Source organism: Gigantopelta aegis, chromosome 13 (genome assembly GCF_016097555.1).
Source record: "Gigantopelta aegis isolate Gae_Host chromosome 13, Gae_host_genome, whole genome shotgun sequence".
Lineage (NCBI taxonomy): Eukaryota > Metazoa > Mollusca > Gastropoda > Neomphalida > Peltospiridae > Gigantopelta > Gigantopelta aegis.
In genome coordinates this window covers 26,679,029-26,705,163 of record NC_054711.1, presented here as the reverse complement: position 1 = coordinate 26,705,163, position 26,135 = coordinate 26,679,029, and the positions used below count along the sequence as shown (strand labels likewise).

The following is a 26,135-nucleotide window of genomic DNA, read 5'->3' as shown; positions in this document are numbered from 1 at the left end:
TCACTTGTAAACTCAAAGAACTTTGGCAACTGTTAAATCTCATCGAAAAATGTCTCGTGTGAATGTAACACACGTACCGCAATCAGATGTAAGCCATTACAAATATGTTTGAAATTTAGCCAATGTTTCTTGTAGGATTATTACTAATCAGTAGGTTATAACAGGAGCCCTTTCATAAATTTCTAATTTACACATATTTTCACCCAATGTGAGTGAAGTGTAACACGTAACGTCGAATGAGCCTTTCTAATTCGTAGTGTTTTCCCTAGCTTGTTTTTATCATGGTGCGGCACCATGCCTCAATAGTCTAGCGCCATCTTGCCTTAATTGGCACCATGCTGCCCTGAGATTAAACAAGCTTTTTTCAATAATTAATTCTAAAATTGCCTTTATGAAACACTAAAAAATATTTATAATTAATAAAATGTTCCTGTTATATATTTTGCAATTCATTTATTAAAGCAAGCACATTAATTACATTTATTTTCATTTCCATTGTTTTTTTCTTTAATGAAAAAAAAACATGCCCTGAAAATAGTGAAAATGTCTCAAAAGTGTTTAGTCTACCATGCCTTGCTAAGTTTCTAGGGAAAACATTAATTCGTATTTGTTACCTCATATTCATGATATGTGTCATATTCGCCATCATGTGTGCCTTTCTCGGCTTTCTTGACATGATGTAACGTCATGGTAACCTAAACAACAAATCTCGACTTATTTTGATACACTGAAACATTTCAATTAACAGCTTATAGTAGTAATACTCGTGACAGGTAGCCACACTTTCACTTTAGTATCTACTTGGAGTTCAAAGACTTCGTACGCAATTCTTAAAGGGAGTGTTGCTTCATACTTGTTCCATTTTTCAAATTGTAAATCATTTGGTAATACTAAATTGTGATGTCGCATATACGTCATGTACCAGGTAAGTTGCAGCATTATAAATAGAAGTTTTAAATTAAGCTGAAAGAAAACAAAGCCCAATAATTTTGGACATTGCCAGTGTGACAAAAATGTATAAAAAGTGGGTTTGTGATTTCCACTATACCCTAAAGCTAAAGCCTAAATATATCTTGAATATTTGTTTATTGTAATTATAACAGTACAGTTAATTAACAAAAGCTATTCATGTTGTAACTTGTAAGTTTAATTTGTTGGTAATATTTATGCAGTTGATTTGTGCAGCTTTCTGATGTTTCTTTCAATAAAAGTTTGACATTTAAAAACTGTTACTTTTCTTTAAAATAATTTTTTTAGCCATTACCAAAGAGCGGACAAATAGTAACGCGAGTAGCCGACCTTTTTGATAGCCAAAAATGTATTAATTGTACAATTTAAAAAAACTAATCATATAAAGATACCTAAACACCATAGCTATGCACCAATATATCCACTTTTATCATAGCTGTTACAGTATGAGGAGACTTAGGATTCTAAGTATGTAATTTTTTTTGTCATGTCCTTTTGTTTCTAACGCGAGTAACCGATGTTTACACATTTACAGTATGAAAACTTAATCATTTTGAAAAAGCCTTAAATTTGAAGGGTTGCTCTAAAAAGTCCCTATTTTGATGATATAGCCCTATATTTTTATGGGCAAGTTCACAAAAGACCCTAAATTGGGCCATATAAGCCCTGAAGTCGATTGACATTTTTCTTCTTCCGGAAACATTAAATAAATTAACAAAAATACCTCAATATCTACTTTCATTTGTTGATCTCTGAGCTCGCTCGAACGTTGGTGTGTAAACAGTGCCAAAATGATACAACGATTCATTCGTAACTTTCGGGGAGTGCTTGATTGGTCATTCTCTCGGTGCAAACTAAATAAAACAGAATATTCGAAAATTATCTGAACTGAATCGGACATTTATGCCTATGTGGATTCTACGTATTTATGTTTATGAATGTTTATGGCGGCCTGCTCGAACACTCCCATTATTTTGTTGAGTTCGAAGATCATTGCAAATGGCAGACAGCAAAGTTTTAGTCCCTAAATTTTACTTACATTGATTGTAAAAAATCCCTAAATTTAGGTTTGAAATTTCTGTATGCACCATGTTAATTAACTAATAAAATGTAATAAAGAAAATAAGTGTTGAATGTATAATTATTCATCCTTAGCAGGCATCGAAATAAGTCGAGAACGGTCATTCAGGTTACAAGAAGGAGCCCACATGTAAGAAACGTCTAGAACGGTGTTTCGTTCTCGACAAAAAATTCAACAGTAGTTTCTTTTCTGAACCTAAACCAGGTAATGCATTCTGGACTCCCACGTTTCATTTTCTTGTAAGGAATTGCATCGATGTTTGCTCGCACCTGTACAGTTGCAAGCAGTTATAGTTAATACGCATTTTAACAGCGTCGACTAGATGAATTTTAGAGTCTGGCAAGTATGGTACCAGTTAAAAAAGAAATGCACTGAAACTGAATCACATGACTAATGTGACAAAACACACAGCATCTCTGCTGGCGCGAACTACAGATCAGGCAGGAGACGATATTATAGAACATGTTCTATATTTTGACAGGGCCGGACTGACCAGTCTCAGCTTCTATGATTTTGGTCTGAGGCTGTAAACAAATATAGCTCAAGTATAGTATGAAGACTTTTAGTCGCTACTGCTGAATTACAGTAAACATCAATTGAGACACTTGTTATTTCAGACATCAGTGCCCAGCTGAGTCACACCCGGTCCCAGCGTGTGCGGGCAGCCATGTTTCCCGAGAGTCTGCCGGAGGGGGTACAAATCCCCCAGACGAACCTGCACCCCGACCAGCCCACTGCCGTACAGCGCCTCAGTGAGCCCTCGCAGATGTTGAAGCACGCCGTCGTCAACCTCATCAATTACCAGGTATGGAACACTTCTTTTTTAGCTGGTTCTTTCTTGTTTATTAGTCACCTATCGGTCTAACCGGAAGGTACTATAGATTTCATCTCATCCCTCTGTCCGTCCATCTATCCCACATATAGTTAATCCCCTATCGGTCCAACCGGAGGATACTATAGGTTTCATCTCCGTACCTCTGTCCGTCCATCTATCCCACATATAGTTAGTCCCCTATCGGTCCAACTGGAGGATACTATAGGTTTCATCTCCGTCCCTCTGTCCGTCCATCTATCCCACATATAGTTAGTCCCCTATCGGTCCAACCGGAGGATACTATAGGTTTCATCTCCGTCCCTCTGTCCGTCCCTCTATCCCACATATAGTTAATCCCCTGTCGGTCCAACCGGAGTATACTATATGTTTCATCTCCGTCCCTCTGTCCGTCCATCTATCCCACATATAGTTAATCCCCTGTCGGTCCAACCGGAGGATACTATAGGTTTCATCTGTCTGTCTGTCCGTCCCTCCATCTGTCTGTCCCACATATAGTTAATCTCTATCGGTCCAACCGGAGGGCACTTTAGGTTTCATCTCTGTCTGTCCCACGTATAGTTAATCCCCTATTGGTCCAACTGGAAGGTACTATAGGTTTCATCTCTGTCCGTCCATCCCTCTGTCCCACATACAGTTGATCCCCCTGTCGGTTCAACCGGAAGGTACTATAGGTTTCATCTCTGTCTGTCCATCTATCGGTCCAACCGGAGGATACTATAGGTTTCATCTCCGTCCCTCTGTCCGTCCCTCTATCCCACATATAGTTAATCCCCTATCGGTCCAACCGGAGTATACTATATGTTTCATCTCCGTCCCTCTGTCCGTCCATCTATCCCACATATAGTTAATCCCCTGTCGGTCCAACCGTAGGATACTATAGGTTTCATCTGTCTGTCTGTCTGTCTGTCTGTCTGTCCGTCCCTCCATCTGTCTGTCCCACATATAGTTAATCTCTATCGGTCCAACCGGAGGGCACTTTAGGTTTCATCTCTGTCTGTCCCACGTATAGTTAATCCCCTATTGGTCCAACTGGAAGGTACTATAGGTTTCATCTCTGTCCGTCCATCCCTCTGTCCCACATACAGTTGATCCCCCTGTCGGTTCAACCGGAAGGTACTATAGGTTTCATCTCTGTCTGTCCATCCATCCATCTATCCATCCATCTATCTATCCCACATATAGTTAATCCCCTATCGGTCCAACCGGAAGATACTATAGGTTTCATCTCCATCTGTCTCTGTCCATCTATCCCACCCACAGTTTTCTGAACCTGTTATATACATGTAAATAATATGCTAAATTTAATGTGTGAATGGAAAATAGGTTGCGCTAAATTAGATTTGTGTGAACAATGCGCAAACAAAATGATAGTCCTCCAAATTTTCAGAGGCCTGAATAAGCATAATTTATAATGTGTAGTGATGTCAATAAAGGGGCGCTATGTAGCCCATTCGAGTCGGTATGGGATCGATTCCCGGTTGGTGGGCCCATTGGACTATTTCTCGTTCCAGCCAGTGCACCACGACCTGTATATCAAAGGCAGTGGTATCTACTACCCTGTCTGTAGCATGGTTCATATAAAAAATCCCTTGCTGCTAATCGAAAAGAGTAGCCGCCCATGAAGTGGCGACAGCAGGTTTCCTCTCTATCTGTGTGGTCCTTAACCATATGTCTGACGCCATATAACCGTAAATAAAATGTGTTGAGTGCGTTTCGATGCCAATGAAAACTGCTTTCCTTTGATTTGAAGGATGATGCCGACCTTGCTACGCGAGCCATCCCAGAGCTGATCAAACTACTGAATGACGAGGACCAGGTGGTCGTGAGCCAAGCTGCGATGATGGTGCACCAGCTGTCGAAGAAGGAGGCAAGTCGCCACGCCATCATGAACTCACCACAGATGGTGGCCGCTCTTGTCCGAGCAATGAACAACACTGACGACCTGGAGACCACCCGGTGTGCGGCGGGCACACTGCACAACCTGTCACATCACAGACAGGGCCTCCTGGCAATCTTCAAATCGGGGGGAATTCCAGCTCTGGTCAAACTTCTAAGGTATGCATCACTATAATCGGGTTCTTATTTTCAAATCTCTCTCTCCCCCACCCCACCCCACCCCACCTAACCCTATCCACACCCCTTGCCCCTCAAACAGGTGACACCTATTAAAGAATTGGTCGGGTGGTGTAAGAGACGTATTTTTATATGCCCGTCTATGATGGGTCGTATTATGGTATGGTGTTGTCTGTCCATCCGTTTGTCCAGCGTACGTACGTCTGTCTGTCAACTTTTTCTTGTCCAGACCATATCTTGCATACAGAACCATCAGACCTCACATGTAGGAACATCAGTAAAACACTGATTGGGAATAAAGGCGATAAATACTAGATATCTCATCACAAATTAGTGTTAGCTACTCTGAAATATCATAAAAATTGAATAAATGTACAAAAATAATATGTAGTTATTTATCACACGGTGCAGGACGTGATCGGTCTGGGATCGATCCCTGTCGGTGGCCCCATTGAGCCATTTCTCATTCTAGCCAGTGCGCCACGACTGGTACATCAAAGGCTGTGGTATGTGCTACCCTGTCTGTGAGATGGTGCATATAAAACATCCCTTACTACTAACGGAAAAATGTAGTGGGTTTCCTCTCTCAGATTATATGTAAGAATTACCAAATTTATGACATCCAATAGCCGTTGATTAATAAGTCAATATGCTCTAGTGGTGTTGTTAAATAAAAACAAACTTTTTATTTATCATAAATACATGTCAAATAGCAAAATATGACGCTTGCAACTATTAGAATACACCTTTAATGTTATGGAATTCGTTTTAGCTCACCGGTGGAGTCCGTCCTCTTTTATGCAATAACCACTTTGCACAACTTACTACTGCACCAAGAAGGATCCAAGATGGCCGTACGACTGGCAGGTGGATTACAGAAGATGGTGGCTCTGCTACAAAGAAACAACAACGTCAAGTTCCTGGCAATAACAACGGACTGTCTGCAGATTCTGGCTTACGGAAATCAGGAGAGCAAAGTAGGAACATTTACACCACCATTTTTTAAATTTAAATAACAAAATTGTGTAACAGTTTAATCTTTCTTTTGTCTGTCTTAACCTTTAGATACTGGATTAATTTTTGCCAAAAATCATGTTGAGTGGGTACAAGTTTATAATTTTTACTCACATATATTCACTTAAATATTTTATAAATAATCTGTAAGTATTATTTTCGTGGGTTTTTCTAAATTTTATGATAGTTTATTTTCGGGTATTTGTGTCCAGCTGTCCAGTATTATGTCCATTATTCCCAATAACAGTGGTTTTCTGACCAGATTTAAAAAAACAAAAACAACTCCAATTCATATCCAAATATTTGGTCATTTTCGTTCTTAGAAAAACGATCAAATTTATTATAAAATAAGCTGTAACAATAGCTATCGATCCCTGAAAATTACTGCGATGTGCCACCATTGTTGTCAAGGGACACTTGCTGAAAACCACGTTTTAAAATCACATTCCATGGTATTTTCAATTGAAAAAACAAACAAAAGACACATCTTAAGAAATAAGTTTCCTGTATTATAAATCCGTTTCCGGTGAGTGTCTTGTGCAAAACGGCAGGAAATATTTGTACAGTGTACAGTATGTCGACTGGCAGACGGTCAGAAGGTTAAATGAGGGGCAGGTGGTAGTTCAGTGGTACTTTCATCTTTGTTAAATATTCTTCCTTTGTATTCATTACATCTGATTAATTGTGCCAGGGTGTTGTTGTTGTTAAGTATTCTACACTTATCGTTACAACTGATAACCATAGCCTGGGTGTTGTTTAGTATTCCACCTGTATCGTTAGAGCTGATAACCACATCCTGGGTGTTAAGTATTCTACACTTATCGTTACAACTGATAACCATAGCCTGGGTGTTGTTTAGTATTCCACCTGTATCGTTAGAGCTGATGACCACATCCTGGGTGTTAAGTATTCCACACGTATCGTTACAACTGATAACCATAGCCTGTGTGTTAAATATTTCCTATATCTTGTTACAGCTAATTATCTTGGCGAGCGGAGGTCCCGGTGAGCTGGTTCGCATCATGAAGACGTACACATATGAGAAGTTGCTGTGGACCACGTCGCGAGTCATCAAGGTTCTCTCAGTGTGCTCCAGCAACAAGCCGGCCATCGTTGAAGCAGGTTAGAACACCGTACACGCTTCTTAACCCTGCTCACTTATGTAAAGAGAGACAAAACTGTCCTCCCTATGTCCTGGACATCGGCAAAATTATAAAAATATATTGAACTGCACTGAAATTGCAGCAGTCATATTTGTAGTTGAAAAAGAAAAATATGGGAAGACGAAATAGTATATATGATTTTGTATTACTGGATATATTCAAGTTGGCAATAAGTAACAAAAATTTTTTATACAATGGTTGGGCCCAAATCAGCAATGCTGGGTCTGGGTCTGGGTCTAGCGAGTGTGGCAAAGTCACTATATCTGGTGTATTTTGACGTCTGGGTCTGGGTCTGGGTCTAGGTCTGGCGAGTGTGGCAAAGTCACTATATGTGGTGTATTTTGATGTCTGGGTCTAGGTCTGGCGAGTGGCAAAGTCACTATATGTGGTGTATTTTGATGTCTGGGTCTAGGTCTGGCGAGTGTGGCAAAGTCACTATATGTGGTGTATTTTGATGTCTGGGTCTAGGTCTGGCGAGTGTGGCAAAGTCACTATATGTGGTGTATTTTGATGTCTGGTTCTAGGTCTGGCAAGTGTGGCAAAGTCACTATATGTGGTGTATTTTGATGTCTGGGTCTAGTCTGGCGAGTGTGGCAAAGTCACTATATGTGGTGTATTTTGATGTCTGGGTCTAGGTCTGGCGAGTGTGGCAAAGTCACTATATGTGGTGTATTTTCATGTCTGGGTCTAGGTCTGGCGAGTGTGGCAAAGTCACTATATGTGGTGTATTTTCATGTCTGGGTCTAGGTCTGGCGAGTGTGGCAAAGTCACTATATGTGGTGTATTTTCATGTCTGGCGAGTGTGGCAAAGTCACTATATGTGGTGTATTTTGATGTCTGGCGAGTGTGGCAAAGTCACTATATGTGGTGTATTTTGATGTCTGGCGAGTGTGGCAAAGTCACTATATGTGGTGTATTTTGATGTCTGGTTCTAGGTCTGGCGAGTGTGGCAAAGTCACTATATGTGGTGTATTTTGATGTCTGGGTCTAGGTCTGGCGAGTGTGGCAAAGTCACTATGATGTATTTTGGCGAGTGTGGCAGAGACACTATGTCCTGGTGTATTTTGGGTCTAGGTCTGGCGAGTGTGCAAAGCAAAGTCACTGTATTTTGATGTCTGGGTCTGTGGCGAGTGTGGCAAAGTCACTATGTCTGGTGTATTTTGATGTCTGGGTCTAGGTCTGGCGAGTGTGGCAAAGTCACTATGTCTGGTGTATTTTCATGTCTGGGTCTAGGTCTGGCGAGTGTGGCAAAGTCACTATGTCTGGTGTATTTTGATGTCTGGGTCTAGGTCTGGCGAGTGTGGCAAAGTCACTATATGTGGTGTATTTTGATGTCTGGGTCTAGGTCTGGCGAGTGGCAAAGTCACTATGTCTGATGTATTTTGGCGAGTGACAGAGACACTATATCCTGGTGTATTTTGGGTCTAGGTCTGGCGAGTGTGGCAAAGTCACTATGTCTGGTGTATTTTCATGTCTGGGTCTAGGTCTGGCGAGTGTGGCAAAGTCACTATGTCTGGTGTATTTTGAAGTCTGGGTCTAAGTCTGGCGAGTGTGGCAAAGTCACTATATGTGGTGTATTTTGATGTCTGGGTCTAGGTCTGGCGAGTGGCAAAGTCACTATGTCTGATGTATTTTGGCGAGTGTGACAGAGACACTATATCCTGGTGTATTTTGGGTCTAGGTCTGGCGAGTGTGGCAAAGTCACTATGTCTGGTGTATTTTCATGTCTGGGTCTAGGTCTGGCGAGTGGCAAAGTCACTGTCTGGTGTATTTTGGGTCTAGGTCTGGCGAGTGTGGCAAAGTCACTATATGTGGTGTATTTTCATGTCTGGGTCTAGGTCTGGCGAGTGTGGCAAAGTCACTATATGTGGTGTATTTTGATGTCTGGGTCTAGGTCTGGCGAGTGTGGCAAAGTCACTATATGTGGTGTATTTTCATGTCTGGGTCTAGGTCTGGCGAGTGTGGCAAAGTCACTATGTCTGATGTATTTTGGCGAGTGTGGCAGAGACACTATGTCCTGGTGTATTTTGGGTCTAGGTCTGGCGAGTGTGGCAAAGTCACTATGTCTGGTGTATTTTCATGTCTGGGTCTAGGTCTTCAAATACTATATTTTAACTGGCGTGTGGCAAAGTATCTGGTGTATTTTGATAATAATTATGATAATCCTACTGTGATATATATATATATATATATATATATCCAGAACTTCACGTACGTTGTTTTCGCTTCCTATTTATTGCGTAAGAATATAAACCACGAGACTGCATAGCGGTCGAGTGGTATAGTTTTTCGTAAATAAACGAGTGCAATAAATAGGAAACGAATACAACATATGTGAAGTTCTGTATTTATTACATATCTTTTATGTTTTACAAAAATGGTTTTTAATTTGTCATAACAACACTTTGTTAAGTCTTTGATCAAAACTCCGTTCATCGATTTATTTGACGTTAAGAATCTTACTCTGCAGCAGCCTTGTGTAATGTTTCAAATACGCTGTGACGTAATTTGTAAATCGCAGTTTACTGCAGTAAAAATAAAAAGGAATTCCTCATTTAAAAGTTCCAGTCCAGATTGCACATATGAGTGATACAAATTAAATTGATCACACTGTTTCACTGTAAAATACTGCTTGCTCAGGCTCCAGCTGGCAGCAGCGTAAAAATGTAGGGCATGTTTTATGTCATCTGGTGCACAGACGTGGTGTATTTTGTCACATTCGATTCAATGCATTTCCTTTTCGACTGGTACTATACTCGCCAGACCGAGACCCAGCTTCGGTACGTTTTGGGCCTTAGTCATTGTGTGTTTTAAGCAGCTGCACACATGTGATAGCAATAACAAGTGAACATTTGTTGGTGTGTTTTCAGTGGAGTTTAGTATATTTTCAGTGGAGTTCATTGACCTTAATAATAGGTATGATAGTAAAGGGGAAGACACTCTTACATTTTTATTAAAATAAGGGCTTACAAGTTGGCAGCAAATCCCGCTGACGGCATGCTGAGTTAATTAATAAAGCAAAACATAGTTTGATTGTTAGCAGTCATATAGCTCTGTTGTTGGTGATTGTCCTAAATGTTGTATGTCTTGTTATGATTGTTCCAAACTGGATCCAATGGGAAGGGGGCACTAATTATTGGTTGACCCAGTTTTTTTCATTTTGCATACAAGGCTAAAATAAACTTGATGGTATTCACAAAAATGCCTGCCTCCACAAACAGTATGAGTATTGTGAAACGTCAGTTACATTGATCTCCAACAGATGTATATGCAGTGATTTCTTGAAAATTCGTGAATTTGTTTACCACCAGTACTCCAAATTAGCAATTATTTGACTTTTGTTTTAGGATATCATGGAAATTTGAATATATGATTGCATTAATTTTTTATATACAGTATTGAAAGCTTGATGAAATGAAAAAAAAAAAAAAATGATTCATTAACAATAACAAAATTACTTACTTACTTATTTATTATTATTATTTTGTTGTGATCCACTGTAAATCCATGTGTAGTGATGATCCTAGAATTGTTTGGAAATATTTTTGAACTTGACTGAACTACAAGTGTGTAAGTTGAACCCATTAATATTTGTCTGATACGTGATTGTCATTATTTACAGGTGGCATGGCAAGTCTTGCAATGCATCTTGGTCATCAAAGTCAACGATTGGTTCAAAACTGTCTATGGACTCTTCGGAACTTGTCCGACGCTGCTACCAAATGTGTAAGTATTCCACAATCAGGGTTTTATCATCTAGGTTGCTAGATATTTGGCATTGCAGGATGTACATCTAAAAATTTGCTTGTCACCCAAATCTATTCACTTTTCCGAATAAGTGGTTTGTGTTATTCATGCACAGGGTTGATAGGGTTTTTCAGATTGCTCAAAAGGAAATTGCTGTGTAAAGTTTTAGTTAATCTAGATAATCATTGATGTACATTTTGCCTGTTCAAACAGATTTTCATTTGTCAGAACAAATGGACAAGTGTTTATATTGTTGAATACTGCTACAAGTTATTTTACTACTAGATATAACCCATACTTAGCCGGGAACGTTTAGATTGGGGTGTGATGGCAGGGCTTATAGATTTTTTTTTTAAATCCACTAGCCATGGGATCAATGATTTTAAACATTTACTAGCCACAATTAAAAATTCAGTAGCCCTACTTTATTTTAAGTTAATACAATTTTACCAAATAATAGTAATAATGAGATATATCACCTAAAGAGAGAGAGAGAGCTTAAAAACACCAATGTTGGGGTTGTGTCAGGATATTAACATTTACAAAAAGACCTAACTACAACATTTGCCAAATTTGTTTTTACTAGCCGTTGGCATGGCAATAGTAATTATTTACCAGCCCAACATTGAATATCACTAGCCATGGGAGTGGGGCTACCATAATCTAGAAGCCCTGGATGGCCCTACACTCGAATTTCCTACAAAATACGATCGCCGTGAAGAAAGCCGGGGATATATAAATAGCCACTGTGTATATAGGCACTTCAATGTTAAGTGACAAAGATTAGATTTATGGAATTAAATTTTGTATTTAATATTTAGCACAATGGTAGGCGATGACTTGAGTGCAAAAAGATTCTTGGGAAGTGCGACGTCGGAAGTGCAAATCAAAAGAGAAGCTGTCAGAACAATGTAAAACTATTAAAAAGGCCTTGTTTTATAGATCCATCACACCCAATGTTTCAGTATCTGTACAGACTCTTTTAAGTATTACTGACTACTTTCAGGACTCGATAGAAGGCCTGCTTCAGATGCTGGTACAGCTTCTGACCTCCAACGACATAAACATCGTAACCTGCGCTGCTGGAATTCTCTCCAACTTGACATGTAACAACCAGCGTAACAAGGTGACCGTGTGTCAAGTGGGCGGGATCGAGGCCCTGGTGCGCACCATCATGCAGGCCGGTGATAGGGAGGAGATCACCGAACCAGCTGTGAGTACATTTTATTTAACATAGGGGCAGGATTTAGCTCAGTCGGTCGAGTGCTTGCTTGAAGTGCTTGTGTTGTAGGATTGAACGCTAATTAATCAGTGTGCTCTAGTGGTGTTGTTAAACAAACAAACAAACTCTTTATCTTGTGAAGATAAGAATCGAAAATTTTCATTTAACTAGTTTTATCCTGAGATTCATAAAAATTATTTCAGTTATATTGTACAATGCCCTAGAAGTCAAATGAATAATTTTGTAATACATGTGATGTCACATGTAAATGACATCAAAAGTCATAATCTGATAGTATATGTTTATGCTTTAATTTGTCATCATAATCGGTCAATTGAAACCGTGGTTGCAGAATAAAATAATTTAACAAAAATTTGTGCTGAACATAAACATTTTAAAGTAGGCATGTTTTTGAGCTTGAAGTGAAAATAATCAAGATAAATTAAACTAATTGTTTTGATTAAAAACAACAAATTTTCTTTTTGTCTCTCTTGCAGGTTTGTGCTCTTCGTCATCTGACTGCCCGACACACCGAGTCGGAGACGGCCCAGAATGCAGTTAGACTTCACTACGGCCTTCCTGTTCTGGTGAAGTTCTTGCACCCACCTAGCCGCTGGCCCTTGATCAAGGCGGTGGTTGGTCTGATTCGCAACCTGGCTCTCTGCCCCGCCAATCATGCCCCGCTGAGAGAGCATGGCGCCCTGCCTAGGATCGTACATCTGCTCATACGAGCTCACCAAGACACTCAGAGGGTAAGTGTTGCTATGGTAACAAGTCCTCCAAACTATTTATTCTGCAAGGAAATTGGAGGTAAGTCTTGTATTCCCCCCCCCCCCCCCCCCCCAAAAAAAAAAAAAAGGGAACAAGAATAATAATAATTAATTTGTTTAAAAAATGTTATGAACAATATTTTTTAATTGCAAATGCTGTAAGATAGATGTCAGATATTATTAAATTTATGGTACTTACGTTTACTGGTGTTTTGGCACAGGCATGTGTGTGATATATTAGTGATATTGTCAAGTCGGTATACAGTTGGAAAGAAGATTTATGAAACAAGAAATCTCAACTTGGTTTATCTTTTGATGAGGAGTATATTACGACTACATAGACTATTAAAAATAACCCTCTCTTTATTTATTAGCGTACGTCCATCAACTCTCAGAACGGCGGCTCAGGCTATGTTGACGGTGTACGTATGGAGGAAATCGTGGAAGGAACTGTTGGTGCTCTTCACATCCTGGCACGCGAAGCCCACAACAGGGCTGTTATTCGAGATCTCAACTGCATCCCGCTTTTCGTACAGGTACACTTGGCTCAACAGTGCTTTTACAAAACTTGATCGGCCTGTTTTTGTCTAACATTTAGACTACTGGATTAATTTTTTACAAAAGTGGGTACAAGTTTATAATTTTTAACCCACATATATTCACTTAAATGTGTTATAAATACATAAAATAAAGTTCGTATTTGAATTGGTAAGTATTATTTTTCAAATTTTTATGATATTTTAGATCAGTTATTGTTCATTAAAATTTGGTAAAAAAAAAATCTAAGAAGTTCCGTTTATTTACGGGCATTTGTGGCCAGCTGTCCATTATTCCAAATAACGGTGGCTTTTTGACCAGAATTTAAAAAAAACATAACCCTAACTACGATTCATATCCCAATATATGGTGATTTTTTAAAAATTAACTCGGTCGGCTATTGCGCCGGACCATGCGCACACCCCACATCCAGTGTATATGAACCTTTAGGTACATGTAACCACATATATTTATATTTACTCTCATACCGGTTCCATTGGAGAGGACTTGAGGTTATGTTTCTTCCCGTCTGTCCATCCCACATACAATTTTTGTACTTTTTTTTTTTTAATGTGTCGAGATATTGAGCTGAAATTTAATATGTAGCTTTATTAAGTAGTTCTAAATCAAGTTTGACTGATTAGTTTTTCTTCCATTTTCGAGCACCAAGCGAAGCAGTAGTCTCATGGTTTATATAATGTTTCATTGATTACTGGCAGGAAGCGTACATCCTGAATATCTATCATTTTATAATGTATTATTTTCAAGTTACTATGTAGAAAACTGTATTTAACATTTAAACTGAACTGGTAACATTTTCAATCATACTAGGTGTTGAGCGCATGATATGCCAGAACATTGTGAAAAGGAGATGTCCTGACATGCATTTTTCTTATTTATACAAGCTTATTTCATCAAAAAAAATGCAGATAAATGCCTATAAAACATTTTTATTCAGCCCCGTTCCCCCTTGCTCCACTGTGCATGATGGACAAACACCCATTTTTAATTGGAAAATGTACTCATAACTAATTACATTAAATGTTATGAATGAAACCAAAAAGCATGATTATATAAATCCTTCAAAAGCAGCAAAACCTCATATTCCACATTTTTCTGTGGGGGGAACCCTCGTCACGAGCTTCACGCCTTTGGGACTCGCCTCGTCAGGCTACACTGCACACTAGTTCCGTCTGATTCAAAATCAATCCCCCAATTTGACAGGTGGTTACGACCCTGGTGGTGAACACAGATTTGTGATCATGATATACCTAACGTTGACAGCAATCTACAGTGATTCAACTAGACATAGTAGCTGATGGTGTCCAGCCCCCGCTCAGTCCCTATACACTCTTGTGGCTCTGACCTGTTCCCATGCCTGTATTTTGTGCTTCAAAGGTATTAGAACTAGGTGTTATTAACCTAAATCTGAAGAAAAAAAAAGTTTTCACTTTTGAAGGCAGCCACTAATTTGCCTTTTATGGCTGCTAGGAAGTTGCTACACCCATACTAGAAATACAAAAGTAGGTGATTGAAAGTAATATCTCATTTAACAAAGAAAGAAATGTTTTATTTAACGACACACTCAGCACATTTTGTTTATGGTTATATGGCATCAGACATATGGTTAAGGACCACACAGATTTTGAGAGGAAACCCATTGTCGCCACTACATGGGCTACTCTTTCCGATTAGCAGCAAGGGATCTTTTATTTGTGCTTCCCACAGGCAGGATAGCACAAACCATGGCCTTTATTGAACCAGTTATGGATCACTGGTCGGTGCAAGTGGTTTGTTTACACCTACCCATTGAGCCTTGCAGAGCACTCACTCAGGGTTTGGAGTCGGTATCTGGATTAAAAATCCCATGGCTCGACTGGGATCCGAACCCAGTACCTACCAGCCTGTAGACCGATGGCCTAACCACGACACCACCGAGGCCGGTGCTCTCATTTAACAAACTTGTGAACAAAATACACAGGTGCCATCCTGCCAAATATCAAATTTCTTACTCCCTTGCCAATCACTGAAACGTTGTTTTTGAAACACATGCTGTATTTACAATGTACTTCATTCGTGTGGGGGCGAGACGTAGTCCAGTGGTAAAGCGTTCTCTCGATGCGTGGTTGGTGTGGGATCGATCCTCGTCGGAGGGCCCATTAGGCTATTTCTCCACTTCAGTGCTCCATGGTATATCAAAGGCTGTGGTATGTATTATCCTGTCTGTGGGATGGTGCATATAAATGATCCCTTGCTGCTAATCGAAAAGAGTAGCCCATGAAGTGGCGACAGCGGGTTTCCTCTCTCAATATCTGTGTGGTCCTTAACCATATGTCTGATGCCATATAACCGTAAATAAAATGTGTTGAGTGTGTACAGAACAATGATTCACATGAAATATTGTGCCCTGCTGGTTTTCGGGAAGTATTTTTGGTTGACAACAATGGCGGCACGTCGTATTTATTTTCAGGGATCAATAGCTGATTGTGAAAGCTAATGTTATAATAAATTTGATCGTTTTACCAACAACGAAAACCACCATATATTGGGATATGAAACGTAATGCATTTAAAAACAAACAAAAATCTGGTCAGAAAGCCACTGCTATTGGGAATAATGGACAGCTGGCCACAAATGCCTGTAACTAAACGCAACTCTTTTAATTTTTTGCCTAATTTTAATCGACAATAACTGATCTAAAATATAGAAATTAGAAAAATACACGAAAATAATACTTACCGATTCAAATATGAATTTTATTTTATGTATTTATAAAATATTTAAGTGAATATATGTGAGTAAAAATTATTATCTTGTATCCACTCAACGTGGTTTTTGTCAAAATTAATGCAGTAGTCTAAAACTACATGTGCAACAGTTTGCACAATATATAAGCTCATTAAGCATGTCAAACAGTTTGTACCCATAGGCTTGTCAATCCTGTCGGGTTTGATGACAGAGGACAGCATAATCTGAACCATCCTATCCTCTCCCCAAAACAATCTTAAATGTTTGTATAAAATAAAAATTTGCTAGTAAATAGTACGCAGATGTATTTTATAGCTATAAAGTTAATCATGGTAAATGTTTCTTTGATTTAAGAAATGACAATATTATTAGTTCCACTGGAGGGGACTATAGCTTCTGTCTCCTAGCCATTGTCAGTCTGTCACACATTTATTTTATTATTATTTTTTAATGCCTCAATAGCTGAAACTTTGTTTATAGATTTATTGTATAGAGTTTCCGAAGTTTGACTTTCATGCTGATTTGTCCATTTTTCAGTTATGATCCACCAACTTATTAGATATGATTTTTTTTTTTTTTTTTTTTTGGGGGGGGGGGGGGGGGGGGGGGGGTGCAATAGCTTTAGAGGTACTGTCAAAAATGCTTGCTTCTACTAGTGAATTTTAAATAAAGCGTAGCAGGAAATATAAGTTTTAATAACCTCAGTTGTTGTTGGCTGCCTTCATACAACATATTGTGGGGGGGGGGGGGGGGGGGAGTTGGGTGAGTAGCTCAGTTGGAAAAGCACTCCGGATGTGCTTAAGTCTTAGGATCAAATCACCTCAGTCGACCCATTCTGAGATAGGGATTTTTCACATTCCAACGACAGGCATTTCAAAGGACATTATGGTATGTGCTATCCCTTCTCGAATGGTGCATATATGAAAGGTCATTGGGCTATACAGTGGAACCTCGTTAGTCTGGACAGTATGGTTATTAAAAAAAACGTCCGGATTAATGAATTTCCGGATTACTGAAATGTACGTGATGAGTAATCTCCCTTGATTCACAAACAAACTAAAAATGACACATTTGATTTTTTGAACCAGACATTTCTTCAACCAGTTTTGTGTCTACTATTCAGTAGTGTACTGCCAGGTGCTTGTCTTAAAGTTAGAATATGCGATTAAATAAAATGAAATACTGTTTAAAACATGTTACATTGTTGATACTAAATGTTTGATTACTAGCGACAACAAGTTTTAAATTTTATTAGTTGTACCGGTTAATGTTGTAAATCTAGGCCACGTGGTTGAGTTCATTTCCACGAAGTGGGTACGTTGTTGAGGAATGCATATTGTTTCTCACTTGTATACAATCATTATTAGTTTAAAGTTTTTACGTTTACAGATTATATTTTAAACATATAAAATGGCGAAATTATAATTCATTTCTGCTATATCTACTGATATAATACTAGCACCGACATGATACATCCCTCCGCCCCTAGCACATAAATATACCTCTCTCAAAACCGGTGTGAAACTGAATGAGCATTGTTCCACTTGTGAAAGAGTCGCGAGCCAGTGTTTTGATAGCAATAACATATAAAGACATTTCTTTTGTCTTTATTTTGGGTGACTGGCAATTACCTTGAGTTGGACACCAAAACAATTATGAACAGTATTCAGTAATAAATCATACAGGTAAGTTAGGAGGGTAGTTACAAAACGAGGTCATGGGGTACCGTAGGGTATGATCAAGAGTTACCCACTTTTAAAAATAAAATACTCCTCTTTTTTTTTCATTTTAAAAAACATCAAACACTTGTGAACACGTGTGCTCTATCTGACTAACACTAAACAGACACAGGTGAATGGTTAAATAAACTGCGGTGTGAAATCCCGTGCAGCCATTTTATCTCTGTCGATTCCTTGAGCGTTAATTGGCGGATTACTTTTATGTTCAATCAGCGGCGACCGGTCAAACGAAGCAATTTGTCTTTACTTTTTACATTTGGTTCAGAATTATGACCGTCCGGTTCCGGAAGCTGAATATCCGGATTAACGAAAAACTTTACTGGGTAGTCGTTTCGTTTTGTGATAAAACCGTCCGTAAGGTGAGGTTTCCGGAGTAATGGAGTCCGGACTAACGAGGTTCCACTGTATGTAAAAGATACCTTACTGGTAAAGGAAAAATGTAGCAGGTTTCCTCAAAGACCATGTATCAAAATTAATAAACTTTAGACATCCAATAGCTTAACAAATGTTTTGTTTTAATGGCAGCTTCAAAATTTCCTTTTAAACTTTAAATTACATATATTTGCTTTTGTTGACAGTTGTTGTATTCCCCCATTGAAAACATCCAGCGAGTGGCTGCCGGAGTCTTGTGTGAGCTGGCTGCTGATAAAGAGGGGGCAGAGATGATTGAACAGGAGGGTGCCACCGCCCCCCTCACCGAGTTGTTACACTCCCGTAACGAGGGTGTAGGTTAGTATAATGCAGTAGTTTACTAAACAGGAGGGTGCCACCATCCCCCTCACCGAGTTGTTACACTACTGTAACACGGGTGTAGATTAGTATAATACAGTAGTTTACTAAACAGGAGGGTGCCACCGCCCCCCTCACCGAGTTGTTACACTCCTGTAAACAGAGGTGTAGGTTAATTTACTGAACAAGTCCAAATACGTTCCTTTTTAACTAGCAACATGTTTCGTTTCACAGCTACGTATGCTGCTGCAGTTCTGTTCCGAATGTCGGAAGACAAGCCACAGGACTACAAGAAACGCCTGTCAATGGAGCTGAGCACTTCCCTGTATCGTGGAGACCAGAACATGCCTTGGTCTGAGGTTAGTATTCAAGGGACTAATTGGGGGTGGGGGGGGGGTCTATTTTTCTATAGGTGAACTCTGGATGTGGTACAAGATTTATGTTGCAGCCTTGACCTTACTTATCAGGCAGTTAATTTGCTTAAATGTTCAACACAGTGGGTGTTTCTAGTCCCTTTTTTTGTATCTTTCAATTTTATACCTTTAGCAGCTTTAAAGTCAATGTATTTATCCAGTCCTTATTGTTTAAACACAAGCTATTTCTCTTGCTATAGCAAAACAATTTCTGCCCGAGCCAAAAAACTGCTCACCAACTGACATAATTTCATGAGTTGTTTATTGTTGGCCATTGATTTTCAAATCATAAGAGGTTTTATTTCTCTATTTTGATCTGTTGTAAATGAAATGTGATTGTTTTTACGGCCTCTCGGGTTTGACAATGTCCGCGTTTAATTTCTCTATTTTGATCTGTTACAAATGAAATGTGATTGTTTTTACAGCCTCCTGGGTTCGATGATGCCGGCGCATTGAGTCTTCCCACACAAGAGCCGCGAGAACAGATGTACCAGCCTCCCCCTCACCACGGTAGTCAGGGCAACATGGGCGGGTACGAGATGCAGAGAACTCCAGGCAGTATGTATGTCTTTGTCCAGTCACCAAATCTTAACTTGTATTGTAGCCCTTCTATCAAAGGTAGGGGCTGGATGTAGCCCAGTGGTAAAGCGCTCACTTGATGTGGTCGGATTTCAGATCGATCCTCATTGGTGGGCCCATTGGGCTATTTCTCTTTCCAGCCAGTGCATGATGACTGGTACAGGGTTCGAAACTCGCCAAGAAATATGGTGGCCCAAAAAATAATAATGCATGTTGACAAATTATGGTAAGCGAACCAAGATTGAGATTTTAACGTAGAATACAAATATTAATAGTGTCATGTGTTACAGCCCTAAAGAAGATATTATTTGGGCGACTAACACCATTATTTTTTAATATTTAAGTCGTCCAAACAGGACAAAGGTCACATTTGGCGACCTGGCCACAGGCTGTTTCGAGCCCTGCTGGTATATCAAAGGCCATGGTATGTGCTATCCTCTCTGGGATGGTGCATATAAAAGATGAGTTGCCTCTCTTAAGACTCAAAATTACCAAATGTTTGACATCCAATGGCTGATGATTAATGAATCAATGTGCTCTAGTGGTGTCGTTAAACAAAACAACTTTAAACTTTCTATCAAAGACAGCATTTTTCTTCTCAAATCATCTGTACTTTGTTTGGTCTTATGTTTTGTTAGAATGTGCTCTGCTACTTTTTAACATTCTTTGTCTTGCAGCATCTTCACCCGAGGTGTGATGGGTCACAGGATCGATCACCCTCGATGGGAGTTTTTGTTTTTCCCTGTCCCAACCAGGAAAATGTTTCACAAACACTAAGTTTACCTCTGCGACTAGAACTTATACTGCTTACATGTTTTTGGGATGTATTTGACAAAGAAAATTGCATCATTACGGAAGATGGAGCATTGTAGGGACAAAACAAAAACAAAATATGTGTACTTATATATTAGTTGTACTGTTATTCATATAAACTTTGGTTTAGTTGTAGATTTATATTTACATGCAAACCTAGGCTTACAACATTTCGAAAATTGGCTTTACAACTAGTTTACTGTCTATGCTTTTTAGGAGTAGCAGTGGCCAGCCCCGCCCCACCCCCCAAATCTCTATCGACTAATAGAGTCAAAATTACTTTCCTCCTAAAAATAAATTAAAACAATTGTGTTACACAAAGAATAATGTGGATCATTTGACAGGTCTGCCTGAATTTGTCTTTAATATTTTATTTCATTTTGATTGAAAAAAACAACAAAAAACAATGACCAAGAATGGTTTTTGTCATTTTGCAGGTTTTGACCAAGTGCCAGTTGACTCGATGCAGGGCCTGGAGATTGGAAGCCAACAAGGAAGTGGTTATGGACCAATTGAAACAATTCCGGACTTGGGTCCAGGGTCAGGCGATTTGAATTTTGAAAATCTCGATTCCAGTCTGCACCAAAGTGGTGCTGGCGATAATCAAGGCATGGCCTGGTTTGACACTGACCTTTGAAAAGCTGTTCATTGATTGGACGAGAGGTTTTAAAGAAGGTGCCCATGTTGTACTGTATCAAAAATATATTGACGTTGCGACGAGATCTGATTGATTGGTAGACAGGGTTGAAACAAGGTATACAACATATCAAAAATATCCTGAAAACAGTTTCACTTGTATAAAGTTTTAAATGGGGCAATTGTACATTTTATTGTCTTGCCAAAATTCAGAAAAAAAATGTTTATGTTTGGGGAAGAAGTGGGGGGTGGGGTGGGGATCTTTTGACTGATTTTCCTCCTAAAAATTCATAATTAAAACATGCTATTGGTCTTGTTGGGGAATCACTGATTTGAGCATGTAGGTTTTTTTTTTATTTGTAAAAATTCATAATTTACACCTTGATGCTATTGTTTTTATCAGTTTTGCCAGGTAGGTTATTTTTTCAAAGGGTTTTTTGAACATGTTCAGAGTAAAAACTAAAATATTTTTCAATACATTTTTGAGTTTTATCTATAACATATATAACATATTATATAACATTAACAAACTAAAAATATTCCTGTTCTTAATGTTAAATTTTTTTTTTTTTTACAAATGTTATCTAATTTTGTGCAGATAAATTTGGACCTTGTGAAGAAGAAAAACAAAAAACAAATATATAATTCTAAGCTGTCGGTATCTATTAAAATACAAATACTTCATAAACAACTTGAACGTTTTACAAACCATATAATATTCAGCATTGCTTTCATTAAAAATGTGTTTGGCGAAAATGTAAAGTTTCTGGACTAAATAAATTGCCTACCTGTAGAAACCCTGCATATATTTTATAGGACCACTTTGTATATAATCATTAACTCATCCGTTCATTGAACTCCAATCGCCATTACAGTATGTATCATCACCATTCTTGACCGCGTGAAGATGTAACATGAAAATCGTTTAATTATGTTCGCAAAAATTGTTTAAGTTTATGTTCGCAAAAAGTGGCATGTTTGTTTTCAAGTTGTATTTTGAAAATTGAGCATAATTTACACCTCGATGACCCATAAGTGGCCTGTACAGATTTTATGTTGGTATTTTGTCATTTATTATGAAATGTTGCAATTTATTTATAATTTAACTGTTGACTGTGTATCGCTATGTATTTTTCTAAATTGTGCCTAATCAGATTTACTGAAATGTTTTAATTAACTGCACCATTATCAGACCCCAAGCTTGAAATAAACAAGTGACAACCAAGATTAGGTAAAGAATGGGCAAAAATAATGTGACGAAAACAACTACATAAGTAAGAAAATAGTGGTAAACGAATGTATTGTCGCTTAAAGGCCACTTTGTTTATTGTTGTTGTTGACCCACGGACTGAGAAACTTGACTCGTAGGAAGATCTGTACAAAGGTTTTCAATACCCATTTGACCCGTTGACATGGGTCATACTTTACATTTCAAGAAAAAACGGGATAAATTGAATCTCCCAAACAGTTATTTCATTAAACATTGTTTAGTATGAAACTGTGAAGTTGAACATTTTGTTACTCGTCTCCGATTGCTTTATTAAAAACATTAGTTACTTGAATACATTTTAAATTTAATTTTCATAATAGGCTATTTGAATACATTATATATATATATATATATTTATTTTTTTTGGTATTTTTTAATTGTTTTGTTTTGTTCAGACATGAAAGATGAAAATGTTTTGTTTTTGTTTTGTTGAAAATTGTGGCTAATGCAGTTATCTATGTATTTTGGTAAAACGTTTGTGGGTCTTAATTATACAAATGTCCCACTCATCTCAACTTCCAATTTTCAGACATTTCTTCAAAGATTTAAATAATTTTTAAATTTGTAGCCTGATTAATTCACATTTCATGTGTAATTAAAATTGTGGCTAATGCAGTTATTGTTTGTTATTAGTGTTGAAACTGACCAGAAATGGTGTTAATGTATTTTGTGAGTAATTTTATTGTGTAATTAAATCAAGTTTACTGTAGCAAAACAAAAAACAAAATGAGCAATACTTCGAGAAGAAGCTTTATGGCAGTGTACATGTTTTAGGAATTAAATTTAATAACTTTAACTGTTCATTCATTTCTTTCAAAATTTGGTTACATCGTGTGTTACTGTATAAAATAATCATGACAAACACATATATTTATACAAATATCTGTATTTTTCTAACACACCATCTGCTTTCTACCTTGTCCCTGTCTCTAACAAACCTTACAATAATAATAACTCCTCTAACTCTGGATGAGGAGAACATTGTTGGAATATTTATAAAACGCTTTTTAAAGTGCACAAACACAATAATTTGCCAATAAAGTTTGCTGCAAATGGCAAGGTAATAATATGGGGCAAAATATTTAGGGAATGTGTAACCAGTCAGATTTCCAGCCAATGAGTAAGCTTAGTTGCATCATTATATGCAGTTGTTTTGCCAAATGAAAATAAAATATGCTAAATGTTTCAAATTTTTTGTTTAATTGGTAAAAAGCAAAGCTCGGCTTGGGTGATACACAGCTATTAATTGTAGCCAAATTGTGACCTCTCGTTTCTGCCATCTGCAAATTGGGGTGAGATCACAGCAGTTTTGAAGAATCACAAAAGTTTTGGTAAATTATTGAATTGGTTCCTTTGACAAAAAAAAAAAAAAATCACCAAGTGGATAACTATATATTTTTATTATTCAATTGGAAAATTGGCATTTATTTTAAATAGTTTTTTACTACCAGTGGAAGTGACAATTTTAATTTACTTTGGTAGATTTTTTTTTTTTTTTTTTCAATGTATGTATATATATTTGGCTGTGCAAATTTTTAATAATTTGTCTTCTGTATTTTTCTCAGCTTTTGTACATTGCTATGCCCATTACTAAATCTTTCCCTTTTCCAACCTGTCGGCTTTTATATCTACAACTTTTCTTAATAGAGTATACCATTGAACTGGCTATTAGTATATTTTGGATGTATTTAGTTTTCTATAGTTTTACCCATTTTAGAGCACTTTCCTCCTATTGATAAAGTATGTCATTTTGTATTGTCTCTATATTAACACTAGCTATAGTCCATTTTGTAGTAATGCATTCAATGTTAATAAAAGATGGTGTTTTATAAAGAACTGGGGTTTTTTGTTGTTTATTTCTGCCAACATAGTGTGCAATGTGGTTTTACAATTTAGAGAAATTACAATGGTGTGTATGGTTATTTAAAGTTTGTTTTATTTAATGACCTGCTACATTTTCCCCAACAGTACCAAGGGATCTTTTATATGCATCAGCCCACAGACGGGATAGCACATACCATGGCCTTTGATATCCCAGTTGTGCACAGGCAGGAACGAGAAATAGCTCAATGGACCCAATGACTGGGATCGAATTAACAACACAATCTGATTAAAATTAGCTCCACTGGTCTCACCAGTAGATCTAACTGCATTGCGTGACATTTCATCTATAAATAACAATTTAAATATCGAGCGATTACTTTGTAATTCACCCGAATCATTTCGGATATCCTTGGCATAATAGTAATAGTGGAGCTAATTTTAATGTCCCCTCCACATGTTTTAAAGAATTTGTTTTGTTTTTTAAAGCCATAAATAATGTGAAATATTTGTTAAAACGATGTTGTCCCATAGATAACACATTACTTCCCTTACTCCAAAAACAGGATAGCACATACCATGACCTTTGTAGTGCAGGAACAAGAAATAGCTCAATGGACCCACTGACTGGGATCAATCTAATAATTAACCCCCCTTTTTTTTTTAAAACGACTAAAACTCGCCTGTGTAGTACTGAGTTAATGGCAATTCTCTGCCTCTCTATAGTCCACAACTTGGGCACATCTTCACGGTAACTTGGGGTCGTGCCCACTTGCCATTCCCTATGGCCTTCTGTATATTTTGCACTTTGATCATCTCTCATGTTTAATTTGTTTTAAGTAAAATGTAGTTCAGTATTTATTACATTCTGTTTACTACTATAAATACTAAACAAAGAAACGGGGGAAACAGTTGTTTCAGTTTACTTCTTAGGATCAAAATTCAACACTTGTACAGCATAGACAAACAAATATGACTTGGTAAATTTAAATTCATTGCAATGAAAAATGGTAAATTACAATAAAATCAAAACATCCACCTGTATACAGCACTTGCCCTTGTTAAAGGGACATACACTACTTTCCACCCATGAAAATTAACACTAAGCTTTGTTAATCTACAAATCTGTAACAAAGTTACAATTGAGTAAAATATGAGTCTTGTGACTTTAAAATGGTGAAATACCCTCTAAAAATGACTAAAACTCGACTCCAGACTTCTCAGACGAACGTGCGTTTTTAAAAATATGACAAATGCATTTTATGTTTATGATATTAAAACACCAGGATGACCAAAAACACTTCGAATGTATGGAAATTGATAATCTAAACCATAAAATGTAAGTAAAGTTCAGTTATCAAAAACGGCTACAATAGTAAAAAAAATATGCCTTAGTGTTTAAAAACTAGGGTATGTTCCTTTAAAATCATCCAGTGTAGTACAAACCATCTTCATAAATCAAGGCTAATGTTCGTTCCTCATATTCAGGGAACGAATATTAGCCTTGATTTATGAAGATGAATACAAACCGACTTGTGTTATTCAGCCACCTGTGTTAAATAAAGTTTGTTTTTATTTAACGACACCACTAGTGCACTTTGATTTTTTTTATCTTATCATCGGCCATTGGACGTCAAACATATGGTCATTCTGACAGGTTTTTTTTAGAGGAAACCCGCTGTCGCCACATAGGTTACTCTTTTACGACAGACAGCAAGGGATCTTTTATTTTACGCTTCCCACAGGCAGGATAGCACAAACCATGGCCTTTGTTGAACCAGTTATGGATCACTGATCGGTGCAAGTGGTTTACACCTACCCATTGAGCCTTGCGGAGCACTCACTCAGGGTTTGGAGTTGGTATCTGGATTAAAAATCCCATGCCTCGACTGGGATCCGAACCCAGTACCTACCATCCTGTAGACCGATGGCCTAAACACGATGCCACCGAGGCCGGCCTGTGTTAAATGACCATG

The 26,135-nt window shown here is 37.9% G+C and overlaps 1 protein-coding gene across 1 annotated transcript in view; it reads left to right on the top strand.

Annotated features, from left to right (window-relative positions):
* LOC121387430 (catenin beta-like) overlaps positions 1 to 21,334 on the top strand; it is a 57,405-nt gene extending 36,071 nt beyond the window's left edge. Inside the window, exons 5-16 of the mRNA XM_041518541.1 lie at positions 2,668 to 2,855; positions 4,636 to 4,940; positions 5,731 to 5,935; positions 6,950 to 7,094; positions 10,758 to 10,861; positions 11,889 to 12,095; positions 12,602 to 12,856; positions 13,249 to 13,410; positions 18,477 to 18,627; positions 18,862 to 18,986; positions 19,466 to 19,598; positions 20,870 to 21,334. Coding sequence (XP_041374475.1) covers positions 2,668 to 2,855; positions 4,636 to 4,940; positions 5,731 to 5,935; positions 6,950 to 7,094; positions 10,758 to 10,861; positions 11,889 to 12,095; positions 12,602 to 12,856; positions 13,249 to 13,410; positions 18,477 to 18,627; positions 18,862 to 18,986; positions 19,466 to 19,598; positions 20,870 to 21,069 — 2,180 coding nt within the window. The 3' untranslated portion in view covers positions 21,070 to 21,334. The remainder of the gene's footprint in view (positions 1 to 2,667; positions 2,856 to 4,635; positions 4,941 to 5,730; positions 5,936 to 6,949; positions 7,095 to 10,757; positions 10,862 to 11,888; positions 12,096 to 12,601; positions 12,857 to 13,248; positions 13,411 to 18,476; positions 18,628 to 18,861; positions 18,987 to 19,465; positions 19,599 to 20,869) is intronic.
* The last annotated feature ends 4,801 nt before the right edge of the window (positions 21,335 to 26,135 follow it).